Source organism: Coenobita brevimanus, chromosome 70 (assembly GCF_032717465.1).
Source record: "Coenobita brevimanus isolate Jiangsu-jjx chromosome 70, ASM3271746v2, whole genome shotgun sequence".
Classification (NCBI taxonomy): Eukaryota; Metazoa; Arthropoda; class Malacostraca; order Decapoda; family Coenobitidae; genus Coenobita; species Coenobita brevimanus.
This window is the reverse complement of record NC_137023.1, coordinates 39,881,812-39,901,400: the sequence shown is the minus strand read 5'-3', so window position 1 is coordinate 39,901,400 and position 19,589 is coordinate 39,881,812. Positions and strand designations below refer to the sequence as shown.

General features: G+C 42.1%; 1 protein-coding gene and 1 non-coding gene across 2 annotated transcripts in view; one reads left to right on the top strand and one right to left on the bottom strand.

Moving 5' to 3' along the window:
• Mctp (multiple C2 domain and transmembrane region protein) overlaps positions 1-19,589 on the bottom strand; it is a 674,963-nt gene that overhangs the window by 133,424 nt on the left and 521,950 nt on the right. Inside the window, exons 15-16 of the mRNA XM_080277510.1 lie at positions 6,859-7,017; positions 1,164-1,350 (exon numbers count right to left, since the gene is read on the bottom strand). Of these exons, the coding sequence (XP_080133636.1) occupies positions 1,164-1,350; positions 6,859-7,017 (346 nt within the window). The remainder of the gene's footprint in view (positions 1-1,163; positions 1,351-6,858; positions 7,018-19,589) is intronic.
• LOC145406541 (5S ribosomal RNA) lies at positions 11,616-11,734 on the top strand. The gene has a single exon (XR_013898564.1). It is a non-coding gene; the product is annotated as a 5S ribosomal RNA (ribosomal RNA).

Sequence of the window (19,589 nt, the reverse complement as noted above, 5' to 3'; positions counted from 1 at the left end):
CAAAGACTGAAAGATAAAAACCTGGCAACAATGTGTGATACATCACTGATTATTCTGGCAGTCTATAAATAATTTCCACGACCTGACTGGATTTAACTGAATGATGAAAACAAGGGAACAGATATATGATATACAGGCGACCCCAACTTTACGAAGGATGATGCAACAAAAACTCACTTAAACAAAAATCCCATTCACTACCCATCGCTTGCCCAGTGAACGCCAGAATTTGCTTTAATAAATTTTTTTCCATGGGCAATTTTATATCAAGCATGATCTCAATCCATAACAGCACCACTAACAAAGAAAACGCGCACCATTCACTCCCACCCTATCATCCAAAACAGTACTGTACCTTGCTGCTGCAACATCTGATTAACTCACTGATGTACTTAAGGTAATGTATTTTCCCATGTCAAACCTAAACAGTACTGTAAAATTTAAGAAAATAAAACTTAGTTAAAGTGTTCCTTATGTTTACTACTGGCCAGTTGCATGTCAAATCATAGGTATAATTGTAGATTAAAGGTTAGGGAGTCATAAAATACACAAATACTGACTGTGCAAAAATGGGGTTAATATGGGTGGATGGGGGGAAAATCAGGGTTCTGGAACCAAACTCCATTTAACCCATGTTATAATGGGCTTACACAATGAGGAATCGCCTAGCAAACAGTTTTTTACGTAACCCGTTTGTAAAGTGGGGGCCTCCTATATCAGCACTTATTCTGGCAGCCTATAAATAACCCACTATCTGACTGGATTTTGCTTACTTTATTTTTATTGCACCAAGGTCCCTTCTACTTGACTGGGTTTGCACTTCCAGTACCAACACATCATAAAACATCAGTCAGTCAGTCCCATATTACCCCTTCCAAAGTGTAGAAGCCTAACGCTAGGATAATGAGGTTCAATAATAATATATATATAATTTGATTTTACGCCAGGTATCCCCGAAGGGCTAAGGCGTTGCCCCTGGGTAGAGGACTTTTGGACTGAAGCGTGTAGCATTTTATGACCGGATGCCCTTCCTGATGTCTACCAATGACCCTTGGGTGGATTCGATCCTCCGACCCTTCGGTCAGAGCGAAGCGCTCTAACCCACTGAGCCACGCATGTCCTCAATATCGCAATTAATGTTACAGTATCTTAAAAACACTTACATATCTATCTGAGATATTCTTGAGTTCTTTTGGGTTCTCCTGGTAGTGAAGGAGGTCTGATATGGTCTCCGAGGAGGTGGTGCCAGAGATGGTCAAGAGGATGAAAAGAGAGCCAGCTTTCTTCTCCAGATCCACCCAAATGTAGTGTGTCTTCTCACGCTCATACTGACTGATGTCCAGGTTACATCTGCCCAAAAAATGTAATCATCATCATCCTTATCATCACCATCATCATCATCATACTAACCCTCTCATTATCAAATCATCATTCTCGATCTATTTCCTACAAATAAATGGGAAGGACCTGGATCCAAAAGTAGAAAATGGAAAGCTGCATGGTAAGAAAACTTTAAGCCCAGTGAATCTGAACAAATACTCTTTTACTGAGCATTGAAGTCTTCAAAATTCTTGGCTCCACCCAACATGCATAAATCTTTCATGTAGTACTCCTTTCAGCCCAAGGGATGTTCTCCTGAAGTGAAAGACATCATCTTGTTATGCTTAGAAGTTATTATTGTATTGTCATCATCATCATCATCACCACACCTTGCCTCTTTTTCTCACCTACAAGTGGGGTGAGGTAGGGTCTAGAGAGCAAGGGGAAAATTATGATAGTGAGATTAGTTATCAACAGCTTGTCCAATAAAACTGGCCATAGACTCATTCACTCATCATTCAAGACCTTAGAATCATGAAACCACCTTAGAGGAATACCTAGTATTCACAGCTTCAGGCACAGTCAATTGATGACTGGCAAGTTATGAAAGGGATGCTAACCCCTTGTCATTAACTCCTCCATACAAAATTCATTCAACCAGCTCAAATCCTTGTCACTATTCTAGCCTTATCAACCTTCATACCTCTCTCTCACACACTCATTTTCCATACTTACCCACCTTCTACCTGGGCTGCTACACCTCCTCCCATCTTTACACTCACTCACTCACTCATATATACCTATACCCTTTTTACCACCCTACTTATACCCATTCTTTCAATATGACCATACCATGTAAGCATGCCCTCTTCAACTATGTTGTCCCCAGAATTCCTTACTCCACATCTTTCACAAATCACATTATTTCTTATCTTATCCACTCTCCACATTCCATATACATACTGTATCTCAATAACACCACCTCCAGTGCCCTGACTCCTGGCTTTACATTTTCACACCACACCAAAGTTTCACACTCAGATGTTAATGTATGGGACACTACAACTCCTTCATGCAATCCTCTTGCAGCTGCCACACTCAGATTTTTTTTATTTTTTTTTATTTTTTTTTTTTTATCACAGCCTTCATGGCACCAGCCACTTTCCTTCTCTGCACCACTTTACTTACTACTTCTACTCCACATTTACTTTTCATTTCTATCACTGCACCCAAGTACTAAACTCCATCACGAAGTCAAGTCTCTCTCCAGTCACCTTACCTCCCTGAACAACCATCACTTTACTCTTGTCTCCACTGCAAAATTACTTTCATGCAATCTTATACCAAATCCACTGTAGTTATTCAGTTCATTACAACAAACTTGACTGCAACTAATTTTACACCATACCCTTCCAGGAATCAGTAGCTTGTCTAAAATGTGTATATATTCTATACTGAATAATATATATCAAGCTGCCTGATGGTCTAATATATTTCAGAAGATTAAGCAACTTTCAGATAAGAAGAGGCCCACATTTCAGTCTAAATTCCATGGTTTTGTCATTATACAGTATAAGAGCATCCCAATGCACCTGTGGCAAAGTCAAGATCAACAACATCCAAACCACCAACAGAATGCATTAAGTATTTATCACACAGTACAGTAGTAAATCATCGGAATCATGCTATTTGACAGACATACACCAGCAGTAAGGTATACTGTATATCATGTTAGCTACTGCTGGTAGTGGCAGCAGTGGCATAAGGTTAACCTTATTGTTTACAAACATAGGTGTCATGGTGACACAGTCAACCACGACTTAGTTGGAGAGCTATGCATAAAACATCATGATGCACTTTGTGATTTTGTGATCAAGTCATGGAATAAAATGAAAGCCGAGAGTGTAATACAGTCTTCTAAAAAAGTGCAGTATCTCTAATGCCAAGGATGTCTTAGAGGATAAGTTATGAAATACAGAAAGACAAAGCTGAACTCAACACACCTGTTTCAGACTAGAACACCTACCATGACAATGTAAACAGAAAAGCAAGACTCATCCCCTGGGGGTAGGGGGGTTTCAAGAATACTCCCCCAGTATCCCTGCTTGTCGTACGAGGTGACTAAAAGGGTTGGTGGTGGGTTAGTGCCCCACCCCGTAAAAAGAACTAACTAAAAAAGCAAATAAAGCGCCTCAGACCCGGACGGACCATACGTTGACGACTAAGGAACGGACAAAGGACATTCTGAGGCTAGGAACGTGGAATGTGAGAGGAGTGAATGATGAAGTGAAAGAGAGAGAGATTGTTCAGGTGCTTGAGGATGCAAAAGTGGATATATGTGGATTGAATGAAACTAAATGGAAAGGTGAAAGGATGAGAGAATGGGAATACGGTGTAGGTATATGTGCGGGAGTCAGTGAGAATGAGAGGGCAAGAGAGGGAGTATGTCTGATGATAAGCAAGAAGTGGAAGGAGAATATAAGAGAGTATGGAACAGTGGGTGCAAGGATTGTATGGGTGAGGATGAAAGTAGATATACAAGCATGGGCGATTGTATGTGTGTATGCTCCAACAGAGGATCGAGTGGCAAGAGTGAAAGATGAGTTTTGGGCGAAAGTAGAAGCATGTATGGACAAGTTTGAGAGGAGCGAGAGAGTGCTGTTGATTGGAGATATGAATGGCAAAGTTGGGAATGTACGAGTGGATGGAGTGGTTGGTCAGTGGGGTGTGCCAGCTAAAGTAGATGGGAATGGTAGTGCTTTGGTGGACATCTGTGCTGGTAAGGGGTTGGCAATAGCCAACACCTACTTTCGTCATAAGATGATCCACCGGTATACATGGAGAGTAATGAGGAGGATGGATGGTGAACTTGTTGAACGAAAGGCAATGATAGACTACGTGTGTGTGGATGAGCGAATGAGAAGACAAGTGTTGGATGCAAGGGTGTGGAGAGGGTGGGGGAATGGAGTCTCGGACCATCACTTAGTGATGGCCAAGGCAGAGCTGCAAAGAAAGTGGTTGAGGAGGCGAAGGGGAAGACAGGAGGAAGCAGCTCCTGTGAGAAGAGTGGAGAAATTGCAAGATAGTGAGAAAAGGACAGAGTATAAGAGCATAGTGGAAGAAAGATTGGGAAGGTATGAGCTAGAGCAGATGGAAGGGGTGGAAGACGTATGTAAGATATTCACGGAAGAGATAAGCGCAGCGTGTGAGGCGGTTTGTGGAGTGAGGAGGAGATGCAAGGGTGTGCAAGGGACAGCATGGTGGAATGATGAGGTGAAACGAGCTGTGGAACAAAAGAAGAAGGCATATGGTGAATGGTTGGCGAGTAGAGGTAGGGGAGAAGATGAGAGAGAGAAGAGAGAGGTATATGTGAGCAGGAGAGGGGAGGTTAAGAGACTGGTGAAGGAGAGTAAGAAGAAAGTGGATGAAGAGTTTGGGAGGAATCTGAGTGTGAAATGGAGGGAGAGTAAGAAATTGTTTTGGAAGGAGGTAAAGAAAGTAAGGCAGTGTGAAAGGGGAAATAGTAGGGGAGTGAAAGATAGGAATAATAGATTGTTGGTGGAGAAGAGAGCGAAATTGAGGAGATGGAAGGAGCACTTTGAGGATTTCTTGAATGTAGAGAGTGAGAGCAGTGTGAGTATAAGTGGTTGGGGAATGGCTGGGAGAAGAAGAGATGAGAGGAGGGAGGAAGAGATCAGTAGGTCGGAAGTAGTGGAAGCGATGAAGAAGATTAAGCTGGGAAAGGCCCCAGGAATTGATGGAGTGTGTGGTGAAATGCTTAGGTATGGGGGTGAGATTGTTGTGGAGTGGATATGGGAGTTGTGTAGATTGGCTTGGGAAGAGGGAAGGGTTCCAGAGGACTGGAAATCAGGTATAATTGTTCCTCTGTACAAAGGAAAAGGGGAGAGAGAAGTATGTGGTAACCATAGGGGTATTTGCCTTCTTAGTGTGACTGGTAAAATATATGGTAGAATACTCATTGATAGGGTTAGGCATATGACAGAGGAGCTAGTCGGAGAAGAACAAGGGGGCTTTAGGAAGGGAAAAGGGTGTGTAGATCAGATATTTGTTCTAAGATGTTTAGTGGAGAAGTATCTAGAGAAGGGAAAGAAAGTGTATGCTGCCTTCATGGACTTGGAGAAAGCTTATGACAGAATAGATACGCAAGGTATGTGGAAGGTATTAACAATATATGGAGTGGAGGGGAAATTGTTGAGTGCTGTGAAGAGTATGTACGAGGGAGCTAGGGCTACGGTGCGAGTGGATGGTGAGCTGAGTGAGTTCTTTGATCTCAATGTGGGACTGAAACAGGGGTGTGTAATGTCTCCATGGCTGTTTAATATATATATGGATGGGGTTGTAAAGGAAGTACAAGGTAGGGCAGTGGATGTGGGGGTGGCCCTAATGAATGAGGGTGAGATTTGGAAGCTTCCGGTGTTGCTGTTTGCTGATGATACAGTATTGTTGAGTGAAGATGAATGGGAGTTGCAAGGTTTGGTGAATGAATTTGGGACAGTGTGTAGGAGGAGGAAGCTGAAAGTTAATGTAAACAAAAGTAAAGTTATGGTGTTTGAGAGGAATGAAGTCACAGAGTGTGCAGTGAGGTTGGATGGTGAGGATATGGAGAATGTGAGTGCATTCAAGTACTTGGGTAGTGTCATGAGTAAGGATGGAACTTTGGAGGATGAAGTACGTGAAAGGGTACAGCAGGGAAGAAAGGTTGTCGGTACACTGAAAGCAGTGATGAGAAATAGGGAGGTGAGTATGGAAGTTAAGAAGTCACTGCATGATGGTATTGTGATCCCTACCCTGACGTATGGAAGCGAGGCGTGGACATTGCAAGAGGGGAACAAGTCAAGAGTGAGAGCAGTGGAAATGAGTTACTTGAGAGGAGCATGTGGAGTGACGTGGAGGGACAGGTTGACGAATGAAGAAGTGAAGGAACGTTGTGGGGTAGATGTGGATGTGGTTGAAAAGATTAGGAGAAATACACTGAGGTGGTTTGGACATGTGGAGAGAATGGAGAATGAAAGACTGACTAAGAGGGTGTATGTAGGTGAGGTGGAGGGAGGGAGAGGGAGGGGTAGACCGAGGATGAGGTGGAGGGATGGAGTTGAGAGGTATATGAGGGATGGAGTTGAGAGGTATATGAGGGAGGGGGGGGTGAGTTGGGGGGAGGGGAGTCAAATGGTGGGTGACAGAGTGACTTGGAGGCGTTTTGTCTGCGGCCACCCTTTGCGGGATTAGGGCGTCGGGCTATAGATAGATAGATAGATAGAAGACTCATCCAGGACAGGTACGATAAGCACTTTGCTTCATATGATGATGCTAGTGAAATCACTGGATTTTTAAAGTAAGATATTTTGTTTTACAATATTTTTATTGAGTTACTGCCACAGTAGCTGAGTGGTTAAGTGTTGCTAGCCACAAAAACACACAACGACTACATAACTCAAAAATCAACCACATGCCATACATACACAGACCACACAACTCAAGCATTTACATCAACAGTATCACCTAGGGACAAATACTTACCTGCCCATTAAGTCATCTTTACTCCTGACATCTTTATCCCAAACAGTGATCTCAAGGTTTTGACTCTGGTCATCAAAGAGATGGAAGTCAAACTGTTCCAGCCACTTGGGGTTCAGGGTATGAGTTTCAACCTTGCTCTTGTACTTCTCATTGCCAAGTCTGGGGAATAACAAAATATAGTGTATTAGGAGGTGACTACAGTGCCTAACTTGTTCCACAAAACACACTGTGAACCATGAAACCACTAAAGTTGGCATAGTGATCCAAGGGAAAATAGGCTAACTTGTTCAAGGTCCCATGCCAGCTCCTACTAAAACCCATTTACGCAATGTGAAATTTATTGATCACACCTGAAAAGAAACTAGTATTTATACAAAGTACATAACAGGCAAAGAAACTCACTCAGAAGGCTGGAGTGAGGTGCTTAATGGAAGGAATGGGGGTGTAATTTCCGAAGCAGGTGGTGAGGCTATTGCACCCAGCCACCTCTGGCACCTCCACCTGCCTCTGGCTCTGCTGCCTCCCCCTCTCCACACAACACAGCTGTCCTGTGCTGCATCTCTTCTGTCTGCTGCTCTTGCACAAACCCAAAGAACTCCATAATGGCATCTTCACTGGGTTGTGCTCCATGCTCAGCTGCCCCTGCTGCTTGCAATGGGCCTACCACCTCTTCCACTTCCCGGGGTCTGCTGAGGTAGCAGGTTATCACAGCTTGCTGTCTTGCATTCACTTTGCTGTCTTGCATTCACTTTCTCATTGAACACAGTGTTTATCAGCTTTGCTAATGCAGAAACATGAAACAGGTACTCATGCTTGCTGGCAAACTCTGCTACATTGACTTCCTCCTGCAAATTCTCAAGAGCGAGCAGTCACAATGAAAGTGATGGTGTTGTTGGATTTTGTCATCTTTTGGCTGCTCAACTGGCTGCTGCTGTTCCGTATCCTCCTCCTCCAACTCCAACATTTCTGCAACAGACACTGTTGGTGCGTGGCCGATCAAGTGCTCCAATTTTCATCGTTGGTTATGTCAACAAACCCGGGAAGCTCTTTCCATGTGCACAGTTTGTTTACATTTTTCTCATCGTGAATGGAGGGGTTTTCGAATAATACCTGGTGTCTGGGAACATCTGCAGGCCACTGGTAACCATGAAACCGCCAGCAATGATGCCGATAACCGCAGGGCTCCACTATACATGTAAACTCACTAAGTTAAAAAAGTTTCTGCACTCTCCAAAGACTACATTTTTTTATACAATAAAATGCCCAAAGGCACAAAGGATATGCAGAAATGTCACCATTAACCACCACAACATGCAGAGTGGTTTGTAGGGGGAATCTCTTGATAATACCTAAGTCAAGAAGACAAGCTATAAAACTCAACTAAACTTCATAAATATTCCCTGAAGTTTTACTAGTATGAGATAACTTTACCTGCCAGACAGTGCAGAAGACAAATTCAGCCCAGACTTGAGCCAGGCTGATTCTACTGCCAGCTGCTAGATAACTTATCCAGTTCTCTCTCTCTCCTTGTTCACCACTACACACGGCACATTCACTGCCTACCACATCCTGCAACTTATCGTACCTCTGACAACACAGCACTTTCAGAACTGCATTCTTTCTCAGGCCTTTCCAATACAGCACATGACCAGTTGGTAGCTCACTTTCCACCAACACAATATTATCATCCATTTGAATTACAACTTTTATCCATTCTCTGCAAGTCCCTTGGTCTCCATTCCATCCCTCCACCTCCTTAATCTCTCTATGGCCTCCCTCTCAATATCTGTACTCAACAATAAGCCATCAGCATGCAATAACTCCCTATGGAATTCAGTCCTAAAGTCACCTGACAGTGTCTTAAGCACCATTAAGACAGCACAGGGCTCAAAATAGATTCCTGATGCATTACAATATTTACTAAGAATTTATAACTCTAGCCACCACTCACTCTCAGTTGGGTAGTTGCACCCTCATACACTGTCATAAGTACAGTACTCTGTCAACCCACTCATCGACACTAACTTCCTCATTGCCCAGTGCATCCTCTCAACAGCATTCTCCAGGCCCACAAAAATATGGTCTAGGGAATCTTTTCTTAGCTAAAAGTTCATAAGTCTGCAAAATATAACACGTTTAAAGTTATTACAGTGATTTTTGCTTAATTAGTATATTTTGGGGTTGCTAATTCTGAACTTCACACCAGCTACCCTTCACCACATATGGTTCTCTCACAATATCATGAAAAATGTTACTCAAGAGTATGCATGAATTACAATGATACATGCAATGAAAAATCAAAGCTGAAAATACATAACAGCTGTAAAATTTGAATACATGTAAACAAAATGCAAACCACTAATAGAACACAGATGCCTTTATTCAGATGAGGAATTTGGAAAGAATTTGAGTGTAAAGTGGAGGGAATGTAAGAAAATGTTCTGGAAAGAGGTAAAGAGAGTTAGACGGTGTCAAAGAAGTTAGTCAGGGAGAAACAGATAAAAATGGTAGGTTACTAATGGAGAAGGGAGAAAAAGCGAGCAGATGGAGAGAACACTTTATGGAACTGCTGAACACAGAGAATGAAAGTAATGCGAGTATAAGTGGCTAAGGAGAGACTGGGAGATGAAGGGATGTCAGAAGAGAAGAAGAAATCAGTAGGATGGAAGTTGTGGGAGTAATGAAGAAAGTCAAAATGGGGAAGGCCAAGGGAATTGGTGGAGTGTGTGGTGAAATGCTGAAGCATGGGGGAAGAGACAGTAGTAGAATGGATGTGGAAGATGTGCAGATTGGCCTGGGAGGAAGGCAGAGTCCCAAAGGATTGGAAGTGAGGTATAATTATTTCCCTGTACAAAGGAAAAGAGGAAAAAGAAGTGTGTGGTAATCACAGGGGCATTTGTCTTCTTAGTATAATAGGAAAAGTATATGGTGGGATACTTAGGCTACTGACAAGGGAAAATAACAGGGGAATTAGTTGGAGAAGAACAGGGAGGTTTTAAGAAGGGAAGACGTCGTGTAGATCAGATATTCATTCTTAGATCTTTAGTGGAAAAGTTTCTAGAGAAGAGACAGAAGTTGTATGCAGCCTTCATGAATCTGGAGAAAACATATGACAGGACTGATAGACAAGGACTGTGGAAAGTATTAAGAATATATGGAGAAGATGGGAAGTTGTTGAATGCCATGAAGAGTACATATGAGGGAGCTAAGGCTGCAGTGCGTGTGGATAGTGAACTGAGTGAATTTTCCTGCTTGAAGGTTGGATTCAAACAGGGATGTGTCATGTCTCCATGGTTATTCAATCTGTATATGAATGGGGCTATAAGACACACAAGGTAGGGCAGTGGATGTTGGAGTGGCCCTAATGAGAGAAGACAGTGTTTGGAAACTCCCTGTACTGTTGGTTGCAGATGATACTGTGTTGTTAAGTGAAGATGAAGGGGAGCTGCAAGGCTTGGTGGATGAGTTTGAGAAAGTGTGTAAGTAACGGACTCTAACTGTGAATGCAGGGAAGAGTAAAGTTATGGTCTTTGAGAGAAGTGAAGTCAGTGAATGTACAGTATGGCTGGATGAGGATGAAATGGAAAATGTGAGTGCATTAAAGTACTTGGGTAGTGTGATGAGTAAGGATGGAAGTTTAGAAGGTGATGTGCTTGAAAGGGTACAACAAGGAAAAAAGGTTGCTGGTTCCTTGAAAGCAGTGATGAGAAACAGGGAAGTGAGCATGGAAGTGAAAAGTAACTACATGACAGTACTGTATTGTGATACCAACTCTACAGTATGGAAGTGAAGCTTGGACGTTGTTGGAGGGAGAGAAGTCAAGAGTAAGAGCAGTGGAAATGAGTTATTTGGGAGTAGTATGTGGAGTCACATGGAGAGACAGACTGACAAATGAGGAAGTGAAGAAGCATTGTGGTGGAGATGTGGATGTGAAAGGAATCATTAGAAGAAATACAGTGAGGTGGTTTGGCCATGTGGAGAGGATGGACAATGAGAGACTGATAAGGAGAGTGTATGTGAGTGAGATGGAGGGGAGGGGGGGAGAGGAAGGAAGGAGGAAGCCAAGGATGAGATGGAGGGGTGGAATGGAGAGGTATATGAATGAGGGGGGTGTGAGCTGGGAGGAGGAGAGTGAAATGGTAGGGGACAGGGTTACATGGAGGCAATTTATCTGTGGCCACCCCTTACGGGATTAAGGCATCTGGCAACAGACAGACGGATTAGGAGCCAGCAACAGATAGACAGATTCGGAACCAGTGCTTTTTGGTTCCAAAACTGCAAATGGAACTTCTCCATTTACAGATTTTGGTGGATTTTCCTAGTGTAACATCCAGCCATAGTCAGTCATTATGCTGACATTCCATTTATCTTGGTATTCTCTCAATCTCCTTCATATTCTGATGAAATCTTTCACAATGGTCTTCACTCAAAGCTTCCACATTTTCCAGAATGTGGTCAAATAAGCATTCAGGAAATGTACTTTGAGTCATGCTATATCCTAGGGCTTTGAACTTTTCCAGCATATTGATTATGTATCGGTAGTCTGAATCCTGATACCGGTAGTTACCTAAAATGTTTTTAATTATATCTTTTGGGGTAATCCATGCTTCTTTTTCAACAGCAAAGACAGTATTCAAAATTTGGACCCTTGATAAGTTTTCTCATAATATTAGGTGTGATAAACATATCTTGTACGTGCTTCATCTAACAGTCCTTGAAACCTTTTGGGCAAATACTTGAAAGCATCTCTGCTTGTTGCCAACGGCCATACCACATTGAGTACACCGCTTCCCGTCCGATCAGGGAAGTTAAGCAACGTTGGGTCTGGTTAGTACTTGGATGGGTGACCGCCTGGGAACACCAGATGCTGTTGGCATCCCTACGTGTCAAGTGGGGTTGGTGGAGGATTAGTGCCCCTCCCTGTAAAACAATTAACTCTAAGCCCTTGGCCACCCCGTTTGGGATACATGGCGTCTGGCAATGGATGGATGGATCTCTGCTTGTGGCAAAGAAATAACAAACTGCTTCACTAGTCTACATTTTGTATGCTGAGGGGACAAAAGAGCCTTTCTTTTTTTTTTTCTTTTTATCAACCAAACATTCTTGTACAACATTCTTTGCCCTTGGTGAAAATTATTTCCTATTTAGTCACTGTTTCTGGGACCAGTGGTGATTCTTGGCCCTACAGTTCCATTCACACAAGAAACAGAAACTCTATGCAGCCCAACTTTTGTCCAGGAACTACACAAAGTATATTTAAGTCTCCACAAATAATCCAACTGTGGTATTTGTAATATTATTTATAACAGTAAAAATTTCATGACTTTCCTTGAGGCGCACTGAACGAGCTACAGGAATGGAAACAAATGTGTTACCATTGTGCAAAACAAAATGCCTTCAGACTTCTTTCAATGAATCAAAGAAGAGTCTCCACTCACCAGCAGTGTAAACAATGCCAAACTCTTCTACAGGAATTAATCCAGCAGGAACTGTGTAATAAACCAAATCATTTTCTTGTTTAAAATACAGAATATTTTTTTTCTTGGTTCTGGCACCAGGAGAATGATGTGCCAGGTGTCAATAATATCCTTAGCATGGGCTAAGTTTCTCATCAGATCATTTAGTTTGTGTTAAGAAAAAACTTGTGGTTCTATTATTGCTATCACACTGGAAGTCTACACCTATCACTGTAGCCACTGCTTTCTTGATCAGAGCTACAATGAATGTTTTCAAGGTTCTCGGATGGTACTGGGATGGGTATATGTGGTCCATGAGCAACAGGTTGTAAGGCAGATGGAGGGTCTGGATGAAGAATTTTTCTATTCTTTGTGTTGTATTTTTAAACATCAAATGTACAAAAGTAGCAGTCATCTCTGTGATTTGTCGGTTCCTGCCTGATCACTGGAATATCTTATAAAAAAAAATTTCTTGTTCCTTTTCTCCACTGTCTTAGTTCTTCAACACAAATTATGCAGAATTTATAGTGCTCCTCATCTGTTCTGGTCTCCAAGTTTCACTCTAAAGTATGAACTGTATTTTTTTTTTTTTTTTTTTATGAACTTTTTTTTTTTTTTTTTTTTTTTTTTGACAAAACCTGTAATACTTCTCTCTTGTGTGCTTATGACGAATTCACCATAGATGTAACAGAAACTCTCTGGATAGGTAACACAACCTCATGTAACCAGTGCCTGATAAACTACAGCTAACTCTGAAGCAAATAATATGTACAATGAACTCTTCTACAAAAACGAAACTCATACAGTGCACTTACTCACTGTTATCTTGTTTCTGTGTTTTCTTGGAAGGAACAATTTATGTGCTTCTGGCCTTTGATCCCTTCTTCCTTGCATTTAAAAAAATAAAAAAATAAAAATAAAAAAATAAAAAAATCAGGTTGGTACTAAAGCTAATCCACTCCTACAATATAGACTTTGCAAAAGTAGCAGGCAGCTAATCCACTCTTACAATGTAGACTTCACAAAAGTAACTGGCTGCTCTGCCTCAAAATATTTTACAGTTCAACAGCCTTAGATTAGTGGAAAAATTTCTAAAGAGCAGCCTTCATGGATTTAGAGAAAGCATATGACAGGGTGGATAGACAAGGATTGTGGAAAGTATTAAGAATATATGGAGTAAATGGGAAGTTGTTGAATGTCGTGAAGAGTGTGCACGAGGGTGCTAAGGCTGCAGTGCGTGTGGATAGTGAACTGAGTGAATTTTCCTGCTTGAAGGTTGGATTGAAGCAGGGATGTTTCATGTCTCCATGGTTGTTCAATCTGTATATGGATGGGGTTATAAAAGAGATACAAGGTAGGGCAGTGGATGCTGGAGTGTCCCTAAAGTGAGAGGGAAGTGTTTGGAAACTCCCTGTACTGTTGTTTGCAAAGGATACTGTGTTGTTAAGTGAGGACAAAAGGGAGCTGCAAGGCTTGGTGGATGAGTTTGGGAGAGTGTGTAAGAAACGGAATCTAAAGGTGAATATAAGGAAGTGTAAAGTTATAGTCTTCAAGAGAAGTGAAGTCAGTGAATGTACTGTGAGGTCTTCAAGAGAAGTGAAGTCAGTGAATGTACTGTGAGGTCTTCAAGAGAAGTGAAGTCAGTGAATGTACTGTGAGGTCTTCAAGAGAAGTGAAGTCAGTGAATGTACTGTGAGGTCTTCAAGAGACGTGAAGTCAGTGAATGTACTGTGAGGTCTTCAAGAGAAATGAAGTCAGTGAATGTACTGTGAGGTCTTCAAGAGAAGTGAAGTCAGTGAATGTACTGTGAGGTCAGATGAGGAGGAAATGGAAAATGTCTATCTATCTATCTATCTATTGCCAGATGCCTCAATCCCGTTTGGGGTGGCCACCAACAAATCGCCTCCAAGTCGCCCTGTCCCCCGCCATTTCACTCCCCTGCTCCCAACTCACACCCCCCTCTCTCATATACCTCTCCACCCCATCTCTCCATCTCATCCTCGGCCTCCCCCTCCCTCTTTCCCCCTCCACCTCACTCACATACACTCTCTTCGTCAGTCTTTCACCCTCCATCCTCTCCACATGGCCAAACCACCTCAGTGTGTTCCTCATAACGCTTCCTATCACATCCACATCAACACCACAACGCTCCTTTATATCCTCATTCTCTCCATGTGACTCCACAGGCTCCTCTTAAATAACTCATTTCCACGGCTTTCACTCTTGACTTGTGTGGAAAATGTGAATGCATTTAAGTACTTGGGTAGAGTGATGAGTAAGGATGGAAATTTGGAGGGTGAAGTGCTTGAAAGGGTACAACAAGGAAGAAAGGTTGCTGGTTCCTTGAAAGCAGTGATATGAAACAGGGAAGAGAGCATGGAAGTGAATACATGACAGTATTGTGATACCAACTCTAATGTATGGAATTGAAGCTTGGACCTTGTTGGAGGGACAGAAGTCAAGAGTGAGAGCAGTGGAAATGAGAGGAGGTTGTGGAGTCACATGGAGAGACAGACTGACAAATGAGGATGTGAAGAAGCATTGTGGTGTGGATGTGATAGAAAACATTAGGAGAAACACACTGAGGTGGTTTGGCCATGTGGAGAGGATGGAGGGGAAGAGACTGATGAGGAGAGTGTATGTGAGTGAGGTGGAGAGGGAAGAGGGAAGGGGAGGCCAAGGATGAGATGAAGGGATGGAGTGGAGAGGTACATGAGACAGGGGTGTGTGAAATGGAAGCAGGGCAGTGAATTGGCAGGAGACAGGGCAACATGGAGGTGATTTGTTTGTGGCCACCCCTTGCGGGATTAAGGCATCTGGCAAAAGACAGATAGACAACAGCCAGGAGCGACCTGTTTTATTTGCAATGCATGTAAACTATCAACTCAATTTCTGTCTAGTGACACCTGGCTTCCCTCTAGGCTTATTTCAATTGAACATGTGTTTAAACCAAGCTCAGCCACCCACTAGCTGAGTTATGGGGTAGCATTGCAGATTTCATTCCTAACCAGAACCCTTGAATACTGCTTCCCGCTGTATCTGATCCTACTGTGTGCACTCTAGAAATTAGATATGGGTGCTACCAATCAAACTAATAAGGAAAAGCTCATATTCTCATCTGAAGGCAGGATAATATCCCACCAGAGAAAAAGTATAATGAACTGGACAGTCCGAACAGTTGGTGAGGAGAGTGCCCTTGGCCTCCCACCAAATGTCCTGCCAAGAAAACCATGTCCAGGACAACAATGTATGACAATGATGGATAAGGACAATCTACTGAGACACGAGGTGCTTAAAACTCCTGATACTACAGCTGTACATCACAAAATTAATCATCCTAAACTCCTACAAGGTGTCTCTATCCACACCATCCAATACCGACTGTTGAAGGACCTGAACCTGCCATCACGCTTGTCAGCTAAGAAAGGACTTCTGAACAAATAAATGCATGAGAAACAGCTCTACTTTGCAAGAAAATACAAAGATTGGACCTCAGAAGACTGGAGGAAGGTTATGTCCTGTGATGAGAGCAAGAGCACCTTTATGTGTCTTCATCCTTGTATTTAGCAGGTAAGGAGGCCTTGCAACGTCAGTCACTACGACTCTCACTACACATATATGACTGTCAAGCACAGTGACAGCATAATGGTGTGGGGTTGGTTTAGTGGGTAAGTGGGCAGGGGAGACCTCTTCTTTCCTTAAAATATAGTGATGAATTCTGACCAGTACAGGCCAACTCCTATTTACGATACCTCTAGATGTGATACCTCGGAATAGTGGTGGGGGTAGAAATACCACCCTACCCCGCCTATTGTAGGCCTACCCCCGGTTTTGCAATGGGTTTTGATTTTTTTTACCGATTTTGATATTTTAGATTTAAATTTTGTGTTTAGGTTGATTTATAAACTGTTTTTAGACTTAGATTAATGTGTTTTAGTCATAAATGGAGTGAACATTGTTATTTGGGGTACAGATTCTCGCCCATCAGATGAGGTACAAAACAGTGTGGGGAACTAGGCTACTCAACAAAGAATAACATTTTGTGTTTGACCATTGAACTGTCATCTAACCAACTGTTGAATACGTAATCCAGTAAAAGCTCGATTAACTGGCATCCAATGCATCGGCACATCTGTATAACCCAAACGCAAATCCCATCCGGCATGGGGTCGAAAATATTCCAGATACCAGTTGTCTGACCCTGTTCCTTCTACTTCTTCATCTCCTGATCTTGTTCCTTCCACTTCTTCAGCTCCTGACCTAGTTCCCTCCACTTCTTCAGCTCCTGATCTTGTTCCTTCAACTTCTCCTTCTCCACTGTCTGAATCCTCATCTAATGATCCTGATGATCCCCCTATAATTCTTGACAAGTTCTGTACAGTACAGGGTAAAGTAGTGTATGCAGCTAAGTTTTCAAAGTTATTTTGGCCTGTAACATATGCTATATTTTTCTTTAAATAATTTTTGGTAATGTTTGCTGGTTCAATCCTGTACAATTTCTCTTGCTGTCTTGTCTGTGTATTGCAGTGTACCTGTACTGTATCTTACCTGTACTGTATCTAATACTGAATTATGTACTTTATGAAATATAGTAAAGTCCCAAGTTTGGTCCTATTTCATTTGTTTGATCTTCCAGAAAATTTCTAAAAGTAACATTCAGTTATCTGGAAAATTCCATATCAGGAATGGAAGAATCCCCATGCATTCTGGTTAACTAAGCTTTTACAGTAATAATTTTAAAGAAATATTAATAATTATGAAAGCCTTAGAGAGTAATCATTTCATGTATTGATGAAAACTGTGACATCGATAAATCATGTACAGTATTTACATTCAGGGTGTTCAATGAAAAAAAGGCTTAGAAAATACTGTACAAACGTATTTCTAAATAAATGTTGGAAAATAAGAGAGAAGAAAATAAAGGAGCTCATCAACCAGAACAGTAGCAAAAGCAACATAAAGTGGGGCCATTGAAAAGGCTATCCCGATTGCATCATCGATCAATAAATCATGTGTTTACATTCGGGTTGTTCAAGGGAAAACACTTTGAAAATACAAAGGAATTTGTAAATAAATGTTTGAAAATAACTGAGAAGAAAATAAAGGAGCTCAGCAACAAGAACAGTTGCAAAAATGACATAAAAAGGAGCTGTTGAAAAGGTTATCTCGATCGCATCATCGATTGCATTCCCCATCAAAACATCAACGATTCTCTGTCACAACAATTTGCACCTTTGATGATTCTGCGTTATTTATTAATTATCATGCATAACAGCTGCTTAATTACCCTGGGACCGTCTGATGGAGGGATTATATACAATGCTGCTGCGTCTTCTCTAACGAGTTTGAATACGAGTCAGAGATTGTATTCTCCACTGACCTTGATTGGGTACAAGCAAGACAGGCACCGGTTTTAGGCTTGAGTTTTCTTTGACAGCTGTCAGGCTATTTAGATTGGCTTTAAACTTTTTTTTTTGGCTCGTATGGGTGGGTTGAGGACTCGGTTGAGGGGGAAACCCATGACTCAAAAAAGCATTCCTATACTTTACATGTTTAATCTACTGTATCATGAGATACAATACCCCACCTAGTGATGGGTTTTTGCTTAACCAGTTGAATCGTTAAACCAGGGTATGCCTGTACATAGAGGTGCATGACAACCATTTCCTGCAATTTTATGACATTCATGGTTGCATACTTTTTATGCAGGACTCTGACCACGTCACATGCAAAAACGGTTGTGAAATTCCTCTCAAATCATGACACTGAAGTGCTGAAATGACCAGGTACTCTCAGGATCTGAATTCCACTGAAAATGCATGGAATTATGTGAAGGACAAGCTTACGGCATGCAACACCTCATTAGTGCCTTGTCTTATGGTTGAGATTGACAAGATGTGGGTCAGGGAGATGAATGCAGAATACAGTACAGTACATCCAAAATTTAGCAGACAGTGTGCCCAAATGCCTCCAGACATAACTGAGGCCAAGGGCGACATGACCAAGTGCAAGGAAACAATTATGCTGTATAGCCTTGTCCGTATCATTAATATAGTCTCTGGAGAGTGATTTGTTTACATTATATCCTATGCTGTCAGTTTCTTTTGTAGAGCCTGTGCATCCAAACAGTACTGAGGCAATATGTAAACTGGTTTACAGGCGGCCTTCCACATTCGCGGAATCAACTTTTGTGGGTCTCACAGATTCGTGGATTGACCCTCTGTGGAGCCAAGATTCCGTTCACAGCCGCAAAGTGTAGCAGTGCAGACGCTCGTGGGTAATTTTGCGCCAAACCAGGCCTGCACCAAACCATTGCACTCCCGCGCTCCTCTGTCTTTCCCTCAGTCTGTGTCCTGCCACAGTCACAGTCCCTTCACCGCCTCTACGCTGCCATGCCAAACCTCCCGTAATTTTGTTATTGTGCCCAATAATTGTGCTCTCACATGTTCAAAGGTAACAAGTGCATTGTTGTGCAATTAGATGAGCAAATTTGCGCCTGACTGTGCAATTTACTTGTGATAACTTTGTTCCACGTGTGTCTGTGCTGTCCCCCAAGCAAGGACCCCAAGCAGCGGAGATGAGGTGGAGTCTACGCACATGTGAACTCCTCATGCCATGCAGTTACACTCCACATCATCTCATCCGGTCATCTGTCACTGGTAACTGCATGGTTAATCATCTTCAACATCATCGATGTCATATTCATCATCATTGTCACAAGTCATCAGAGTTCGTATGCCATAACTTCAGGGACAGTGGTGGGTTAACTCTGACCTTAATGGGTATGACTGTAAGAAGTTAGGGTAAATATGTAGCTAATAACTTGCCCACACTCATGTGGATGTGTGCAAGACGCACTCAGTTGCGGGAGTCTGTGGAAGTCACCAGGTACAGTACATATTTACCCTAACTTTGTACAACCATACCCAATCAAATCTCATTTGTTATTAAACTTTTTTTATACAGTTGGTCTGATACTATTTGTGATATTTTATGCTACTTTCAGGTCCCAGATATGGTTTATTAGGTACAGCACGTGCACACTTGCTCACATGGGGTGATTTGCGGCTGTAGAGGCATTTATGGGAAGGCATACCAAACATTCACAGATATTCCATATTTGCAAGGGTCTGTGTCCCCTAACTCCCATGAATGTGGAGGGCCACCTGTACTTGTTTCCCATTTCAAACCTCATTCTCAACTACTGATATTCATGTTCATTCCTGTTATAAGGCATACAGAAGTGCCAGATTCACATTTAGACCTGTAATTTGA